The sequence below is a fragment of the Zosterops lateralis genome, assembly GCF_965231275.1.
Source record: "Zosterops lateralis genome assembly, chromosome: 18".
NCBI lineage: Eukaryota > Metazoa > Chordata > Aves > Passeriformes > Zosteropidae > Zosterops > Zosterops lateralis.
Window position 1 is genome coordinate 5,814,457 of NC_139778.1, and position 15,114 is coordinate 5,829,570.

The 15,114-nt window shown below is 51.4% G+C and overlaps 1 protein-coding gene across 1 annotated transcript; it reads left to right on the forward strand.

The window, feature by feature from the left end:
• Positions 1 to 47: 47 nt before the first annotated feature.
• ELAC2 (elaC ribonuclease Z 2) lies at positions 48 to 12,668 on the forward strand (the record flags this gene model as incomplete). The annotated part of the gene is made up of 24 exons (XM_083874767.1): positions 48 to 238; positions 303 to 353; positions 425 to 495; positions 1,147 to 1,211; positions 1,786 to 1,843; positions 2,311 to 2,379; positions 2,877 to 3,017; positions 3,509 to 3,567; positions 4,943 to 5,001; positions 5,090 to 5,162; positions 6,002 to 6,114; positions 6,703 to 6,801; positions 6,976 to 7,114; positions 7,189 to 7,274; positions 8,258 to 8,367; positions 8,629 to 8,725; positions 8,816 to 8,954; positions 9,208 to 9,246; positions 9,393 to 9,502; positions 9,897 to 9,996; positions 10,069 to 10,189; positions 10,387 to 10,465; positions 11,081 to 11,225; positions 11,791 to 12,668. 24 exons carry the CDS (start codon positions 48 to 50, stop codon positions 12,031 to 12,033), a joined length of 2,457 nt encoding a protein of 818 aa, XP_083730893.1. The 3' UTR covers positions 12,034 to 12,668.
• Positions 12,669 to 15,114: the final 2,446 nt, after the last annotated feature.

A 15,114-nucleotide genomic window follows, 5' to 3' on the forward strand; every position in this document is an offset into this window, starting at 1 on the left:
GGGCGGGTAGCGGCACCGCGGGCAGGACCGGCTCCCACGGCTGGGCCATGTCTGAGGGGTCCTCAGCCCCGCGGCCAGCGCGGCGGCCCAAGGACGTGCCCCGACACGTGTGGGCCCGCGAGCGGCGGCGGAACGCGGGCACGGGCCTGGCGGGGCCCAACACCGTATACGTGCAGGTGGTGGCGGCCGGGAGCCGCGACGCCGGGGCCGCCGTGTACGTGTTCTCCGAGTTCAACCGGTGAGTGCGGGGTTGGCGGCGGGGCTCGCCGCCCGGGCCTGCCCTGACGCCTCTTTCCCCGCAGGTATCTATTCAACTGCGGCGAGGGCACGCAGCGCGCCATGCAGGAGCACAAGTAAGTGGGGCGGCGCAGGGGGGACACCCCGGGGCTGAATCCGGCCCTGCTCACCCCCGTCTGCCCCGCAGGCTGAAGATCTCCCACCTGGACAGTATCTTCCTCAGCCGCGTGTCCTGGGCCAACGTCGGGGGGCTGCCGGGTGAGTGTGGGGAACGCCGGGCAGCAGCTCTCGGGCAGGATGCTTTGCGAGGTGCCCCGTGCGATTTGCCGAGGGTGTTTTAGGCAAAGGTGGGGATGGCAATGTCGCTGTCAGAGGGCTGGGCTGTACTGGGGCTCTGCGGTGTTTCCAGCTGCGGTGTAGGCTCTGCGACAGTGCATACACGTGGTGGGACAAGCCTTGCCTGTCCAGCGTGCCTGGCTTGGGCTTCCCAAAATCTCCTGGAGCAAAAAAGTGTTACCGGGGTTGCCTGTTCGTGGATTAAGCTCGTTCGAGTCCGAAGAAGCACATAGGAGTTTGTGGGCACCATTGTGCTCAGTGCAGGATGAGGTTAGGATAGATGGCTGTGGGTCTTGTCCATTGAAATTCTAAAAATCTCCAAGTAAAGGAGGAGATAAATGGTCTGTTCAGATGCCTTGCTCCAGATTAATTTTATCAAGGTGTGTAGATATTTTCTTCATCTGTAGAGGAAACTAACTTGTTGAAACTGCCACAAATCTGAGGCAAAACTGAATTCAGCTCCAAGTTCAGTCCTGCCCTTTGTGCCACTCCTGAACAGAGAGGGATCTTTCTTTTGGGATCTCCCAGTGATGACTGGAGCTGTGATAAAGTTGTTTCTCTGCTTGCTCTTAGGTATGATCCTCACCCTGAAGGCTATAGGGCTCCAGAGGTGTGTGTTCCTGGGGCCACCAAAGCTGGTGAGTATGGCAAGGTGCAGAAGGGAGAGCAAACCCTCCAGGTGTTAAAGGCTGGAATTGGGAGAGCTGGTGGCAAAGGGAATCTCTGTGCAGGTGTGACATGCTGGTCTGAATTAGTGTCAGCCCAAAGGGCTGGCTTGAAAATCCAACTCTCTTCAGTTACAGCACAGCAGAAATCTGCTCTTGTCTTGTAATCTTGTATCCTGATAAGTCAGCTTTTGGGAGAAGGGAGGATCTTTGTTCCCTTGTCTGCTCCCTCCCTATTTTATATTCATAGACACTCAGATTTCCTGTTTAACGTGTCCCTTGCCAGCCTAATGCTGCATCTGGACCACAAATTTGCAACCCTCAGCATTGTTGTAATGGTTTTATTTCCTCGCAGTTTCTGCTGACTAATGGCATGGCTGGAGGGGGTGGGGACACTCTTCCTAAAAGGCACAGTGCCTGCCAGAGGTGGGACACCTGCCCTGAGCTGCTCACATTGGTCTGACTGGGGGTTGAGTCTGTAGCTGCTAGAAGGGTGTTTGTCACAGCCCTACTTGTGCCCCTTGCTGATCCCCTCTCTCTTTTACAGCAAAACTACCTGAAAGCCATTCGCCTCTTTCCTGGGCCCCTCAAAAGGATGGATTTAGGTAGGTGGGTCAGGGATTTGTAGGAAAGGAATTTAGAAATTTTTGTTTCATCTCTAGCCATGGTTGCATTGGTGAGTAACAGCTTCAGCCTCTGGTTTGGGTCCACTCAGAGGATGTTTTAAACATTTGCTTTGCTCTGATACACTGTTCAAACCCCTCACAATAGTGCTCAGGATCTGCCAGACTGGCTGATAGAGGCAGCTTTTGGTTTTGAAACACTGAAAGCAGTTTGCTTCCTGAGTCTGCCAATGAATTTGCTTGCTGTGGTGTCATGTGCCACTCCCTGAGGATGATGGGCTTTTAAAACTTTAATTATTCATTGGGATTTGCAGTTGGGCAGAGAAAGTGGAAGAGAACATTCAGCAGGTTCTGATTAAGAAAGACAAAGACACTTTTCTGATTTATATTCTTGAAGAGTGTGAATCTGCTTATGCACACGTTAATGGTGGGTATTGATCTCTTCCCAGCTGTGCAGTTGCACACAGAGCCTGAGTACAAGGATGAGACAATGACTGTCTACCAAATCCCTCTGACAGGTGAGCACTGGTGCTGCAAAGGCACAGGGGAAGCATGTGCTCAGTAAGCACAGTGAAGGTTCAAGGAGCAGCTTCTGTTTGCCAGCATGAATAAGCAGAGGTTCATTAATTTGCTTTTCTCAGGAGAAGGATCTTGTTTAAATAACCAGACTTGCTGAGTCAGGGCTTTGGCTTGTTCCTTTAGGTGTGGGTGGATGGAATGAGTGTGAAACATTCCTGTATTTGGCTTTCTCAGCCAGCTGCATGCTTTCTGCTGGAACCTGGGATACTGAGGGTGCAGCACAGACCTGACAGAGTTTAACAGTTTGGGGAAAAGGACTTGGATGAGGGATGGCTCCTGAAATAAGTGACTGGAGAATGCAGGCTAGACTGGGGGGAAGAGCTCTGTATTCTGGTTTAAACCTCACTGCCATGGAAGAGGGAATGCTACTCCTGCTTTTCTTTTATGTTACTTTGGATTGAGTGGCCTTTGTCTGCTTTTATTGGATTTGGGACAGGAAAACCACTGGCTGCTGAAAGTTCATCCCCTCAGAGTCCTGGAGCATCTCCCCAAGGTGGAAATAGCCCTAAAAGGCCTGGATCTCCGAAAGCTGCACAGCAAAGCTTGGAGGAAGGAAAAGAAAGTCCCCAAAAACGAGGTGAAACACATGGAATGGCCTTTTTAACTTCAATAAGATGAAGCCAAAGTAAGGATAGGAATTTGTCCTCTGAGCCATTTGCTCTCTGAAAGTGAGATCTGTAGAGAAGCTCAGCTGGAAGGTTCCATGGAGCAGAAAGTGTTCTGCTACTTTGGAAATTGATAGAGAATTTAAAGGGCCTAGAAATTGGTGCTTGAGTGTGGTGAGTCCCTGTAGTAGTTTCCTTCTGGTGGGAGTGGATGCTCCAGCCTTTGTAATTTAATTACAGGTGGATGCTGGGCTGATTATTTTTCAGTCCTGAGCTTTAGTTTGGCTTCCTGTGTCTGAAGTCTAGGGCTCTATGGCCTTGGGTGTTCATAACATTTTGCTGCTGGGCTCCAAGTTAAGTGGATAATATTCCTGTTAAAAGCTTTAGCAAATTTTGACATGTTTTGATTTTAAGAAAAGTGATAGTGAGTGGTGATTTTTAGTAGCTTTGCTTTGTTTTCCAGGTGATGAGCAGATGTCTGCAAGGAGGCATCCTGATCTGGTGACAGCTTTTCTTTGTAAAGTAAGTTTGGGCACAGGCTCTCTAAACCAACACAGAACAGATGAGAGAATAGAACAGAGTATTTCGGGGGGAAGGGACATACAGTGATCATCTATAACCACAGGATGAGTTGAGTTGGAAGAGACCTTAAAAATAATCTCATTCCATGCCCCTGTGGGCAGAGACATCTTCCACTGGATGGGGTTGCTCCAAGCCCCAGCCAGGCCTTGGGCACTGCCAGGGTTGAACCATCTGGTCCAGCTACTTGGCTATTTCAGGCTGCCCAAAATTGAAAACAGATTATTAAAGGCATTGTCCAACCATCTCTTAAACACTGGCAGGCTTGGGTCATTGACTACCCTCTGTAAGGAAATATTGCCTGATGTCCTCTTTATTTAACTGGATACAGTATTGTCAAGCAGGGCTTTGAAGCTCTGAAGTGTTTCTGCTTTTCAAGTGTCAGACTTGCTGCAGCATGAGTAGGAATGTGTAAAACTGGAGGTGTTTATTAGAATCCAGCAGTGGTTATGAGTGTACAGGTTCCATTCTTGTTTAACCCTCAGAGGAGGACAGGCTGTGGTGCTTGCTTGGCTAAAGAGGGGAGGAGCAAGAAGCAGCAGCAGCATGATCCTGGAGAGCAGAGAGTCCAGCAAAGGGTTTTTGGGCTAAATTGGAGCAATGTCTGTGGAAGTGAGAAAGGAAGAAAATATTGCCTTGGTTTGTGGAGGAGCTCTTAAGCTGGCAGTCCATGGATCTTGTTTCCTGGCTGTTCTGGTTTGGGTTGAATTAGGGGAGAACCTCCAAGGAATCCCCTAATAACAAAACCTCTACCACCCCTCCCCCACCCCTGGGTTTGGGAAGGAATCTCTCGAACAAAAAGTGGAAAAAAACAGTTTATTAACAAATAAATAAACACCCCCCCGACACAAGGAAAAAAAAGAAAAGAAAAAGCTCAGGTTACTGTGAGGGGGAGGGCGCAGAGCTTCTTTCACGGGCCCCGGCGATCCTCCTCGGACTCCTCCAGTCAGATCAGCTCCGGGTGCCGGTCCTAAATCTTAAAGGTGGGGTGGGGGGGGGCGGGGCGGTGGGGGGGAAGGGGAGAAGAGGGAAAGAAAAAAAACAAACAAACAGAGCACAGAGGTGGCAGAAAGAAAAAAAAAAAAAAGAACGAAAGGGCAAGAAAATAAGCAGAAATTGCAAAGCAGCAATGCAAGCCTAACAGCCAGGAAGCCAAGCAGCAGCGTGAGAGAGCCAGCAGACAGTGCCCGCCCAGCTAACAGGGAAGGAACAGCTGTTAGACATAACAAAGGAGTCCACGATATGGGATAGAGAGCACTGTCAGCCCAGGACACTGGCCCTCTTTATCTGGGTGATAATTGTGTTGAACTGTTCGCAGGTTCACGCAAGGAAGGGGAAGTTTCTTGCCGCTAAAGCCCAGGAGCTGGGCCTGCCAGTGTGAGTATGAGAGCCCAGGCTGGGGCCCGGGGCAGCAGCAGGCACGGGGGTGTTGGCAAGCTAAATATTTCTGTGGCCTTGCTCTCAGGGGAACTCCAGCCATCCTTCCCATCATTACGGCTCTCAAAAATGGGGAGAGTGTCACTTTTGAAGGCAAAGAGGTAAGATGTGTCTGTGCTTCTGTTTTGGCTTTGCTACTCTCCCTCCTTCACTGGGCTCCCAGGGGGACAAGCTTTTGTACAGAATACTTTGCCTACTAGTACATCTTGGGACTGTTCCAGCTCCAGGTTATTGCTGGGTTTGACATGCCTGGGGCTGTTGGGGTGGTGATCAGGGAAATCAGCTCCTCTGTGGGTATGGCTCAGTGTGTGCTGTTTGGCAGAGCTGCTTCATCTCCCCTTCCTAAAGCTGATGCAGATCTAGGAGTGAGCAAGTGGATTGTTTAAATCTGGGCATTGAATGCCTCTGTAGCCATCACTCCCTTTTTACGCTGTTTGCGCCTCTGACACCAAAGGAAACTCAGTAGTTCTGGGGTACAGGGTCTGGATCTCTCAAACACTGGAGTGAGAGGCAGAGCCAGTTCTGGCCGTGGCCTGAGTGATCTGCAAGTGACCCTAGAGACAGGATCAGCACATCTTTGTGTCACAAGAATTTTGTAAGGCTTTTTTTTTTTTTTTTTTTTTTTTTTTTTTTTTTTTCTTTTTTTTTTCTCTTACACATGCTTTTGCTACCATCTGAGTCTATCATGGGAACCTAGAAACTGCTGAAATTCTCCTCGGGTTAGGTTGTGGTTTCTCTGAGGCCAGGGTTGGGATTTGCTGTTACACGTTTACATTTTGCTGTGTAATGAGAGCAGAGAGGCCCAAGGGCTGCCCTGGCTGGGTGTACTGAGCATTGGGAGTGGCTGCTGGGCTCTGTCTGACTCAGGGAGTCACAGAGGTGCAGGAAGGGCTGTGTGCCCAGGCTGATTGTGGTGTGACCACTGTGTATCTTCCTGCAGCTCTTTCCTGAGGAGCTGTGCACTCCCACTGACCCTGGCCCAGTGTTCCTGGTGCTGGAGTGTCCTCACGAGGGATTTGTGGATGCTGTCTGCCAAAACGAGACCTTCCGAAGGTAGGGCTGGGCCACCTGCACTGTTTGGGGACGGACAGCTGTGCTGAGTTCTGCTCTTGTAGCCTAAATGTGCTGTTTCTCATGGCTGATGTCTGGGCTCTTTGGCACTGTTGAGGAGCTTGAGATGCAAAAAAGGATTGGTGATGCATTTTGAGGCTTTTAGGAAAGGCAGGACCTCTGGGGTTTTGTGACAGCCACGTGCCTGTTTTCCCTCAGGGACCTCCAGAGCAGGAATGTGCCCTGGTGTCTGCCTGGGGAGCAGTGGAGCCTGCTGCTTCCCTGGCTGCTGGAAGCCTGGTCTGCACATAAACAACTCTGTAGGGTTTGTGCAAAAGCATTTGGGCTCCTGGAAGGTTCTGCAGGTGTTGTTGCTGATGGAGGAGAGGAACTGCCCTGTGTAGGACTGTGGAGGTGTCAGCAGATGGTGGCCTGAGCCTTGTGCCTTGGGTGATCCAGGGCCGTGCTCTGAAAATCCCTGCTCTGCCAGCTTCAGGGGGCACCTCTGGTAGCACCAAAGTGGGAGAGGGGAGGGGATGCCAAAGACATGGACTGGAGCACAGATGTTCTTTCTTTTTGAATGTGTCCCAGGTACCAGGAGGGAGTTCCTGAACACCAGGTGGCCTTGGTGATCCACATGACCCCCGAGGCAGTGCTGCGGGACAGCCGCTACCAGCAGTGGATGGAGAGGTGCGTGCGTGGTCCTGGGCTCCCTGGCCTCCTCCTGTCCCTGTGGGCAGCAGCCTCTTCTGATGGTGCACAAAGTAAAAAGAGCTCTGAAAAAAGGGCTCTGCTGGCTTGTGTGCACATGTGCCCAGTTGTAACGTGGGGCTGAAGCTGTTAAATGTTGTTGTCCTCTGACAGATTTGGGCCTGGGACTCAGCACTTGGTGCTCAATGAAAACTCCTCTGCTGTGCACAACCCACGCAGCTACAAGATCCAAACTCAGCTGAACCTCATCCACCCAGAGATCTTCCCTCTGCTCACCACCTACCAGAGCAAGGTAATCCATACTCTTTGCCCCTGTGCCTGCTGCCCTCAGCAAAGGCTGTATCTCATGTCACCCTCCTCCCACAGGAAGCAGAGGCTGTGTGCCCTGTACCCATCGTGCGAGGGGAGTGCCTCCTGAAATACCACCTCAGGCCACAGCAGGAGTGGCAGAGGTCAGTGGGAATCTCTTTCTTCCCGGGATTCGGGTGTTGGCTGGAAGCAGCTTTTTGGTGAGGGAGGGAACTCTGTTAGGATCCCCTGCAGATCCTTTTTGGTGGCTGTGCTGGAGGAGCTTTTCAGGGCTGTGTCCTTGCCCCTGAAAGTCTCAGACAAGGTGTAGCACATGGAGGAGTGAACACTGAAACAACACCTGGCCAGAGATTTGGGGTGCTGTTTCTGTCCCTTGCTCCTGTCACCTTGTGGTGCTTTGCTTTGACTCATGCTCTGTACCCAGCTGTGGCTGTGGCACAGCAGATGGGGGCAGGGAGAGAGGTTTTGGGAAGTCCAGGGAGAGTCTTGCCTTCTGAATACCTAGAAAGTCTGGTATTAAAGCTGAAAACTCCAGATGGTTAAACAGTTGCTGGCTTTTCTCCTGGTGGGCAAATGGGTGAAGCCCCTCAGTAAGAGGGCTGGGGACTACAGGAGACAAGGAGATTTCAGCCACCATGGCTCAGATTTCTGCCTTTATTGGGCACAACAGGAGGATGCAGGTGCCAAGAAGAGTTTAAGTTTCTCTGTTAAGGTATCTGAGGGCCTGTAGTGCTGCACATACTCTGAAGCAGGCCCAGGACACAGGTTTCTTACACTCTTCAGCCATGCCTGGATCTCTTTTAAGTGGCTGCTCCCCTTCCAGGACCTTCTGTGCTGCTTTGCAGTGCCCTCTAGTGCCTGGCAGCTCTGGATGGGATGAAATGCTGTTGCAGCATTTTCTCCACTTTGGTGGAATGATCATTTCTGTGCCTGCTCAGCCCAACCAGGCCTTTTTGGCACACACCACACTCATGGAGGTGTCTTCTCCAACCTCTCAAAATGGAGAGAGGAAAATATTTTGTCCCCTTGTAAGGCTGTTTTGTCACAGGAATTTGGCACTTTGCCCTGAAAAGGGCTGTTTCAGTTCCTACCTTGCCCCATCCTGATGGGTGGCCTGTTCTTGCAGAGATGCTGTGACTGTCTGTGATCCTGACATGTTTGTTAGTGAAGCCTTGGAGCTCCCTGACTTCCAGACTCGAGTGAAGGAGTGCAAAGAGAGCCTGTCTGCTGTACCAGGTACAGATCAGCAGCTTAGCTTGGATCAATGTGGTGAAAAACAGGAACTTTTGGTGACCCACTGCTTCAGAGCCCAGATGAAGCTGTGAAGTGGTGGGGCTTGTTCTGCCTTCCCTTGTAAACCTGCTGCTGAGGGGGGCAAAAATGACCGTGCTGGCCATGTTGGCTCTGCAGTTATTGGGCTGGTGAATTACATGGTGTCTGACTGGGCAGTGTGTGGAGAACATTTGCCTACGAATCCTTGTTGTCTGTTTTCTCTAGGAAACGTGTCTCCTTATCCTGAAATTGTATTCTTGGGAACAGGATCTGCAATTCCAATGAAAATCCGCAATGTCAGTTCCACGCTGGTGAATACCAGGTAAACCCCCCAAAAACACCCCCAAAAGATCCTCCTCCCTGCTCAGAGCTCTTAGAGTGGCTGCTAAATGTCTCTGTCACCTCTCACCAGTGCCACCCGGTCCCTGCTCCTGGACTGTGGGGAAGGAACCTTTGGACAGCTGTGCCGGCACTATGGAGAGCAGGTTGATCAAGTGCTGTGTAACCTGGTGGCTGTGTTTGTGTCCCACATGCACACGGATCATCACTCGGTGGGTCCGGGCTGTGGGAAGGGGCTCTGTGCAGCTCTGCTCTAAACCTTGAGGCTCCAGCTGATGAATGTGGGCTGCCCTACTTTGCAGTCCTCTCTGTTCATTCCCCAAGCACTGCTGAATCTGTCTGTGTTTCTGATCTCCTCTCCCTTCTTTGTGCTGGCTCTGGCTTGCTGAGCTGTGCTGGCTCTGTTTGCCATCAACTCGCAGACACTTCTGACTGCCCTTGCTGTCTCCTGTGTTCTCTTTGCAGGGGCTGGTGAATATCCTGATGGAGCGGCGCAGAGCTTTTGTAAGTAGTTTCTCTGCTCCTGAACGTGGCTTGGGGTGAGGTGGATTCAGAGCAGTGTAGAAGCACCAGCTTTTCCTTAGCATTTCTTCTCTCTGATTTGGTGTACACCCAGTACTGACTTTTTCCCCTTACCTTTGCTTTTGCAGGCAGCCCTTGGTCAGGCTTTCAGCCCTCTGTTTTTGGTAGCACCTGAGCAGATCATGCCATGGCTGCACGAGTACCACAACCACTGTGAGGAGATTCTTGGAGACATTCAGTGAGTGTTCTGTGTGGAGAAATGTCTTTACTCAAGGCAAATCCCTGTCATCCGTTCCCCCATCCCTTTGTTGGAGGTGACTCTAACGTCTTCCATTGCCTGTAGAACAAGGAGTTTGCAGTTCGCAGAGGATGGGATAGGGTTTGTTACTCAGCTGTGCTGCTTAATAGAGATTTACCTTTGCTGTAGGAAAAGGGAGTTGGGCAAGTAGAAGAAATGGTATTTGATAGGGAGGTAGAAGTGACTGGATGAGTTACTGGGGCACCAATGAAAGCAAGAGGTCACCAAGGCACTGAACTGAGACTGAGAAACAGGAGAAATCAGCTGCTTGAAGAGAAGATCAGGTATTAATTTTGTACCTGTCCTTAATTATCTCTTCTTCCCTCCCTCACAGAGTGATTCCTTCTCAGTCTCTTGTGAAAGGCTGTGAGAACATCAGACCCAAAGCCAAGGAGTTTTTGAGCTCTCTGTTAGAGAGCTACGACCTGGCTGAGGTGAGTTCCTGAGCTGGGGGCTCTGTGGCTGGAGGAGGGGACCTGGAGTCTAATGCTTGTATCCTTGTTCAGTTTCAGACCTGTGAAGTCCAACACTGTAAAAATGCTTTTGCATGTTCAGTGATCCACAAGTCTGGCTGGAAAGTCGTTTATTCTGGTGATACAATGCCCTGCATGGCCTTAGTGCAAATGGGTAGGTAACAACCCCCTCTGCTTGAAGAATTTCTTGGAGAAAGGTCTCCATCTGTCAGTATCCGAAGTGGACACTCCCACACCTTTGGTGCTGTGTCTGCCACACAGCCAGGGGCTGAGGAGGGACAGGAGTGCTCCTGTGAGCAGTTGGGCTGGTCAGCTTTCAGCTGAAGATCAAATATTTGATCGTTTGCATAGGTAAAAATGCCAACCTGCTGATCCACGAAGCCACGCTGGAAGATGGCATGGAAAAAGAAGCTATAGAAAAGACCCACAGGTGGGATGTGTTCTGCTGTCTGTCTCTGTTAGGAAGGGAAAGGTGCACAGTCCTTGGAGCTGGTGGTGAAGTGTCCAAGTCCTGTCAAAGGTTCTGGTGTGCATAAATCTCTTCTACACTAAAGATGGGGTGTTAGTCATTGCAGCAGCTCTGAAACCATCACAGCTCCTCTCAGCATCCCTGAAAGAAACAGGGACAGCTTTCAAGCAGACATTGGTAACTCTACAAATAGACCAGCCCAAGGGAAAGACCCTCTGCATGGTTACATCTTGAGACTAAGCTCAGGGGGTAGAAGAGTTGTCTTACCCACACAGGCTTACTGAGAGTACTGCAGACAGGAATTCCCTGTGAGTCACAGTGCAAGAGCAGGGCCTTTTGGCATCCCTAGCACAAGTGCCTGTCCCCAGGTTGTGGAGCTCTTAATTGCAAGGCTCCAACAATTACAGCTGCATTCCTGCACTCAGGGTTGTGTGGAAGTCAGAGAATTGCCACCAGTGCAGGCTGCCTGAGGGAGAGGGGCCTGTGCCCATGAGGTTACTTGGTGTGGTGTGACTCTGGGTGCAGAGCAGCAGTACCTGCCAGCCTGGCTGTGATCAGGGCGTGTTCCTTTTGCAGCACGACCTCGCAGGCCATCCAGACTGGGATGAAGATGAATGCAGAGTTCATCATGCTTAATCACTTCAGCCAGAGGTACGCCAAGATCCCGCTGTTCAGCGAGGACTTCAGCGAGAAGGTCGGCATTGCGTTCGACCATATGAGGGTAAGTTGGGAGCTTGGAGCCAGGCCTGGGAATGGTGTTGGTGTCATTTTGGGATAGCTGCTCATGAATCAAATGCTCCTCTTGTACTGTATCAATACCCTATCTCCTGAAGAGCAGTCTCTCTCCTTTAACTGCTGGCAGCAAATGCCCTGTGCCACCTTTCCCCACAGTGATGTGAGACAGGTGCTGATGGCCAGCCCTTGAGCCCAACTCTTAACACACTGGGTACTTGCCTCATGTCACCTCAAGTCTATGCTTGCTAATCCCAGCCAAAAAACCCAATTTTGTTTCCATTCCCATCCCAACTGATGAGCTGCTCCAATGGCTTTCTGTAGCAGACATCTGGGAGACAAAAGCTGGCTGAAGGTGGCAGGGAGGGCAGCTCACTGTCAGTCAGAATTTGTACTGGCCCACAGCATTTCTGTGAAGAAAACATCAATAACTCGTTGAGGTCAGGGCTGATGGGTGCTGCATGCAGGAAGGGGTGAGGCAGTGCCAAAGGCAAGGGGGGGCAAGGAAATCAAACAGCAATAATGACACAGGAGCTCCTGTGCTTGTGTTTCAGGTGCGTTTTGGTGATTTCCCGGCTATCCCGAAGCTGATCCCACCCCTGAAGGCTTTGTTTGCAGACGACATTGTGGAGATGGAGGAGAGGAAGGAGAAGCGGGAGCTGCGGCTGTTGAAGGAGACTGCCCTGGTCCTGGACAAACTCACCAGGGGGGACAGCACAGAACCAGCGTGCCAGAAACGGAAACAAGCCAAGAACAATCAGGAACTGCCAGACAAGAAGCTTAAAACAGTCAACTGAGAGGGACAAAGCTGGGAGTGCTCTGCTCTGAGAGAGAAGCCTGGCTGTCTGCAGGCCTGGGGAGCGCATGGTGCTGCCAGCACCACGGGAAAGGGGCTGGCCTGGGCACCTGGGTTGACTTGGTCATCATGGATCTCCCTGGGCTGCAGTTCCTGTGGCTTGTCAGCAGCACTGGTCCTCGTGGAGACAGGATCTGCCCACAGACCTCCTGTTCTGGGGGCTCACCAGTCTGTGGGGTACGTTTGATTTTAACCAAAAAATTCTTCTCTCAGAACTGTTTTAATTTGGAGGTTTATACAGCAGGACATTGATAATGTAACAGCAGCAAGTGTGACCTTTGCAAGAGATCAGGTGTGAAAGCCCTGGAAGGGCTGTGGGTTTGCCAGAAGAAGGTGAGTTGGTCTCAGTGAAGGGGGCCATAACCAGCTATCAGAACCCAGGTGATAGGAAATTAACAGTAAAATGGGACCTGGTTTTAGGTTAAATTAGGGATGAGAACACATCTGTACCTCGGTGTTCCCATTTTATTTTGGTTTTCTCTGCTGGTTTTTTGTGTCAAAAGATCAGTTTTCCAAACCCTTTATTTAGAATCTGAATAAACCACTCGCCATCCTCCAGAAAGCTGTGTTGTGTCTAATCACTAATGAGTGTGTCATCACTAATGAGGAAACAAAAACCTGGATTTCTCTGGTGAACAACCTTGGCTGGCTGCTTCAGCACTGGCGTAAAGACCGGGATCTTGCCCATGGGATCTGGAGCCTCATGGTTGTGCAGGTCCTTGAGCAGGATCTAGTTCTGGATGCAGGGGACAGGAAAGTTGGCACAGCAGGCAGAGAGGAGGAAAGTCTGTGGTTAAGAGAAGTTTTTCTGAGGCTTTTTGTGGGTCAGCTTTGCTTCTTGCCACTGCTATCATTGCCTGTGTTTGGAAGTAGGAAGGGAATTCTCTGCTGTTTCAATTAAGGAGTTCATTTTTGGAGGCAACTTAAAGACACCTAGGCCTCGGTCAGGAGCTATACTTGCACACAAGTCTTCAGACTTCATTTTAATTTCTGGAAAATAAAGGGACAAACTGTCAGCAAAGCATCTTTTGTTGATGAGCTATGCTTTAGTGTTACACTTGTCTAAAGCAGAGATTGGAAAATTGACACATCTGCGTCCCATAGAAAAGCTCTGCTGGGCTTTTATGAATAGCAGGGGACTGGGGAAAAACAAAATGTTGCTATTACTGGACAGGTGGAGGTAGGAGCGGGCTGGGGTGCCCAGGGGGGACTTGGTTACTGCTGGGGTGACATGAGCCCCTCTGGGACTGCACAGGATCCCAGAGGGATGCCGTGTGCTGCTTTTCATGGAATTGAAGAAGGATCTTTTATCTGGAAAACTGAACTGTTTCTCATAGAGAGTATTAATGGGCTGGAAATGCAGCGATCAGTAGCAAGTTTCAGGTTCAGGTGGTTGATGAAGGTACGGCGGTGTTGGGAACAGCACGAGGGGAGGAGGGACAGGAACTGCCTGTGCCCGACGTGGAAAAATTCCCGCCGAAAGAGCCGAGCTGGGAAATTGCTCCTGGGGCTGCAGAGCGCTGCCGGGCTGAGAGAAACGGGCTGGAGCAGCAGCAGCAGCAGCAGGAGGGAGGCGGCAGCGCTGGGACCGCCCCCGCATCCCGACGGGACACGGGAGCGGCTCCCGGGAGTCCCCCAGGCAACGGCGGCTGCTGCTCACAAACACTGGCCGGAGCCGGGCGGATGGAGGGCGAGGGGGATCCCGTGCCGGAGCTCCGGGAGGAGCCCCCGGAGGAGCCCTGGGAGGACCGGGGCGCGGCGCGGCTGGCGCGGGGCGCGGCGCGGGCTCTGGCCGTGCCCCTGGAGCGCTGGCGGCGCTGGGCGGCCGGAGCGGCGGAGCCGGCGCTGCGCGATTTCGTGCGGGGAGCGGCAGGGCCGGCGCTGCTGGCCTGGCGGGGCCCGGCCGGGGAGCTGGGGCTGCGCCCCGGGCCGCCCCCGCCGCCCCCCAGCGCTGCCAAAGCGCTTTTCTTCCTCCGCCAACCCGGAGCCGGTGCCGGCCCCGCCGAGCTGCTGTGCGGGGACCTGCCCGCTGAGCCCCTGCCGCACTTCACCGCGCTTGTGGAGGAGGTAAGTCAAGTAAAAAAAATTAAAAGGAAAACACTGGAACTAATATATCTAGTTGTTCATACTGAATTTCTAGCGATGTGTTTGAATGGGAAGCTTCAGAAATGAATTTAGATTATTATGGTCTCCTTCAGCAGCATCCTTTCAAAACATGACACCAGTGTGCCCACAGCATGAAACAAAGAGCATTTTACTTTACTGCTAAATTAACACTGCTCCACTATGTTTCTTAGGATAACCAGTGAGTTTAGGATGGCAGGTACAAATCTTTCTGTTTCAAGAGGATATATTCAGGCTTACCGATGAAAGTTACTGATTAAACCTCCTAAATCCTGAGCCATGTGGGCTCGGGGCGTCTCCCGATGGAGTCTATTGGGCATGACCCACCTCATACGATCACAGGATGTGTTCCTGAGAAAGAGAAGCTGTGCTTGCCCCATCCTTTGAAGTCTTCAAGGCCAGGCTGGACACTGGGGCTTGGAGCAACCTGGGATAGTGGAACATGTCCCTGCACATGGCAAGGGGTAGAATGAGGTGGACTTTAAGGTCTCTTCCAATCCAAACCATTCTGTGGCTCTAGGATAGCTGGTGCTGCATGGCACATCTCAGGCACATCTGGTCTAAGCCCCTGCTCAATCCAGGCCACACACAGCAGTTGCCCAGGGCCATGTCCAGGTGACTTTTCAGTATCCCTATGGATGGAGCCTCCCTGGGCTGCCTGTGCCAGCCCTCAGTCACCCTCACCAGCAAAGGGTTTTTCCTGATTTTCAGGAGAGCCTCCTGTATTGGAGGGCCCAGTTACTTCAGGTGGGCTGAGGTTTTCCCAAAGGGATCTTCAAGAGGTTCCTTTAGGGCCCCAGTTGTCATTTTAACAATCCAAAAAAATACAGACAGCTGATTTGACTGGTTATGATGTTACTGTCATTAGCAGTCCATGTGATTTCAGTAATGGAGACAA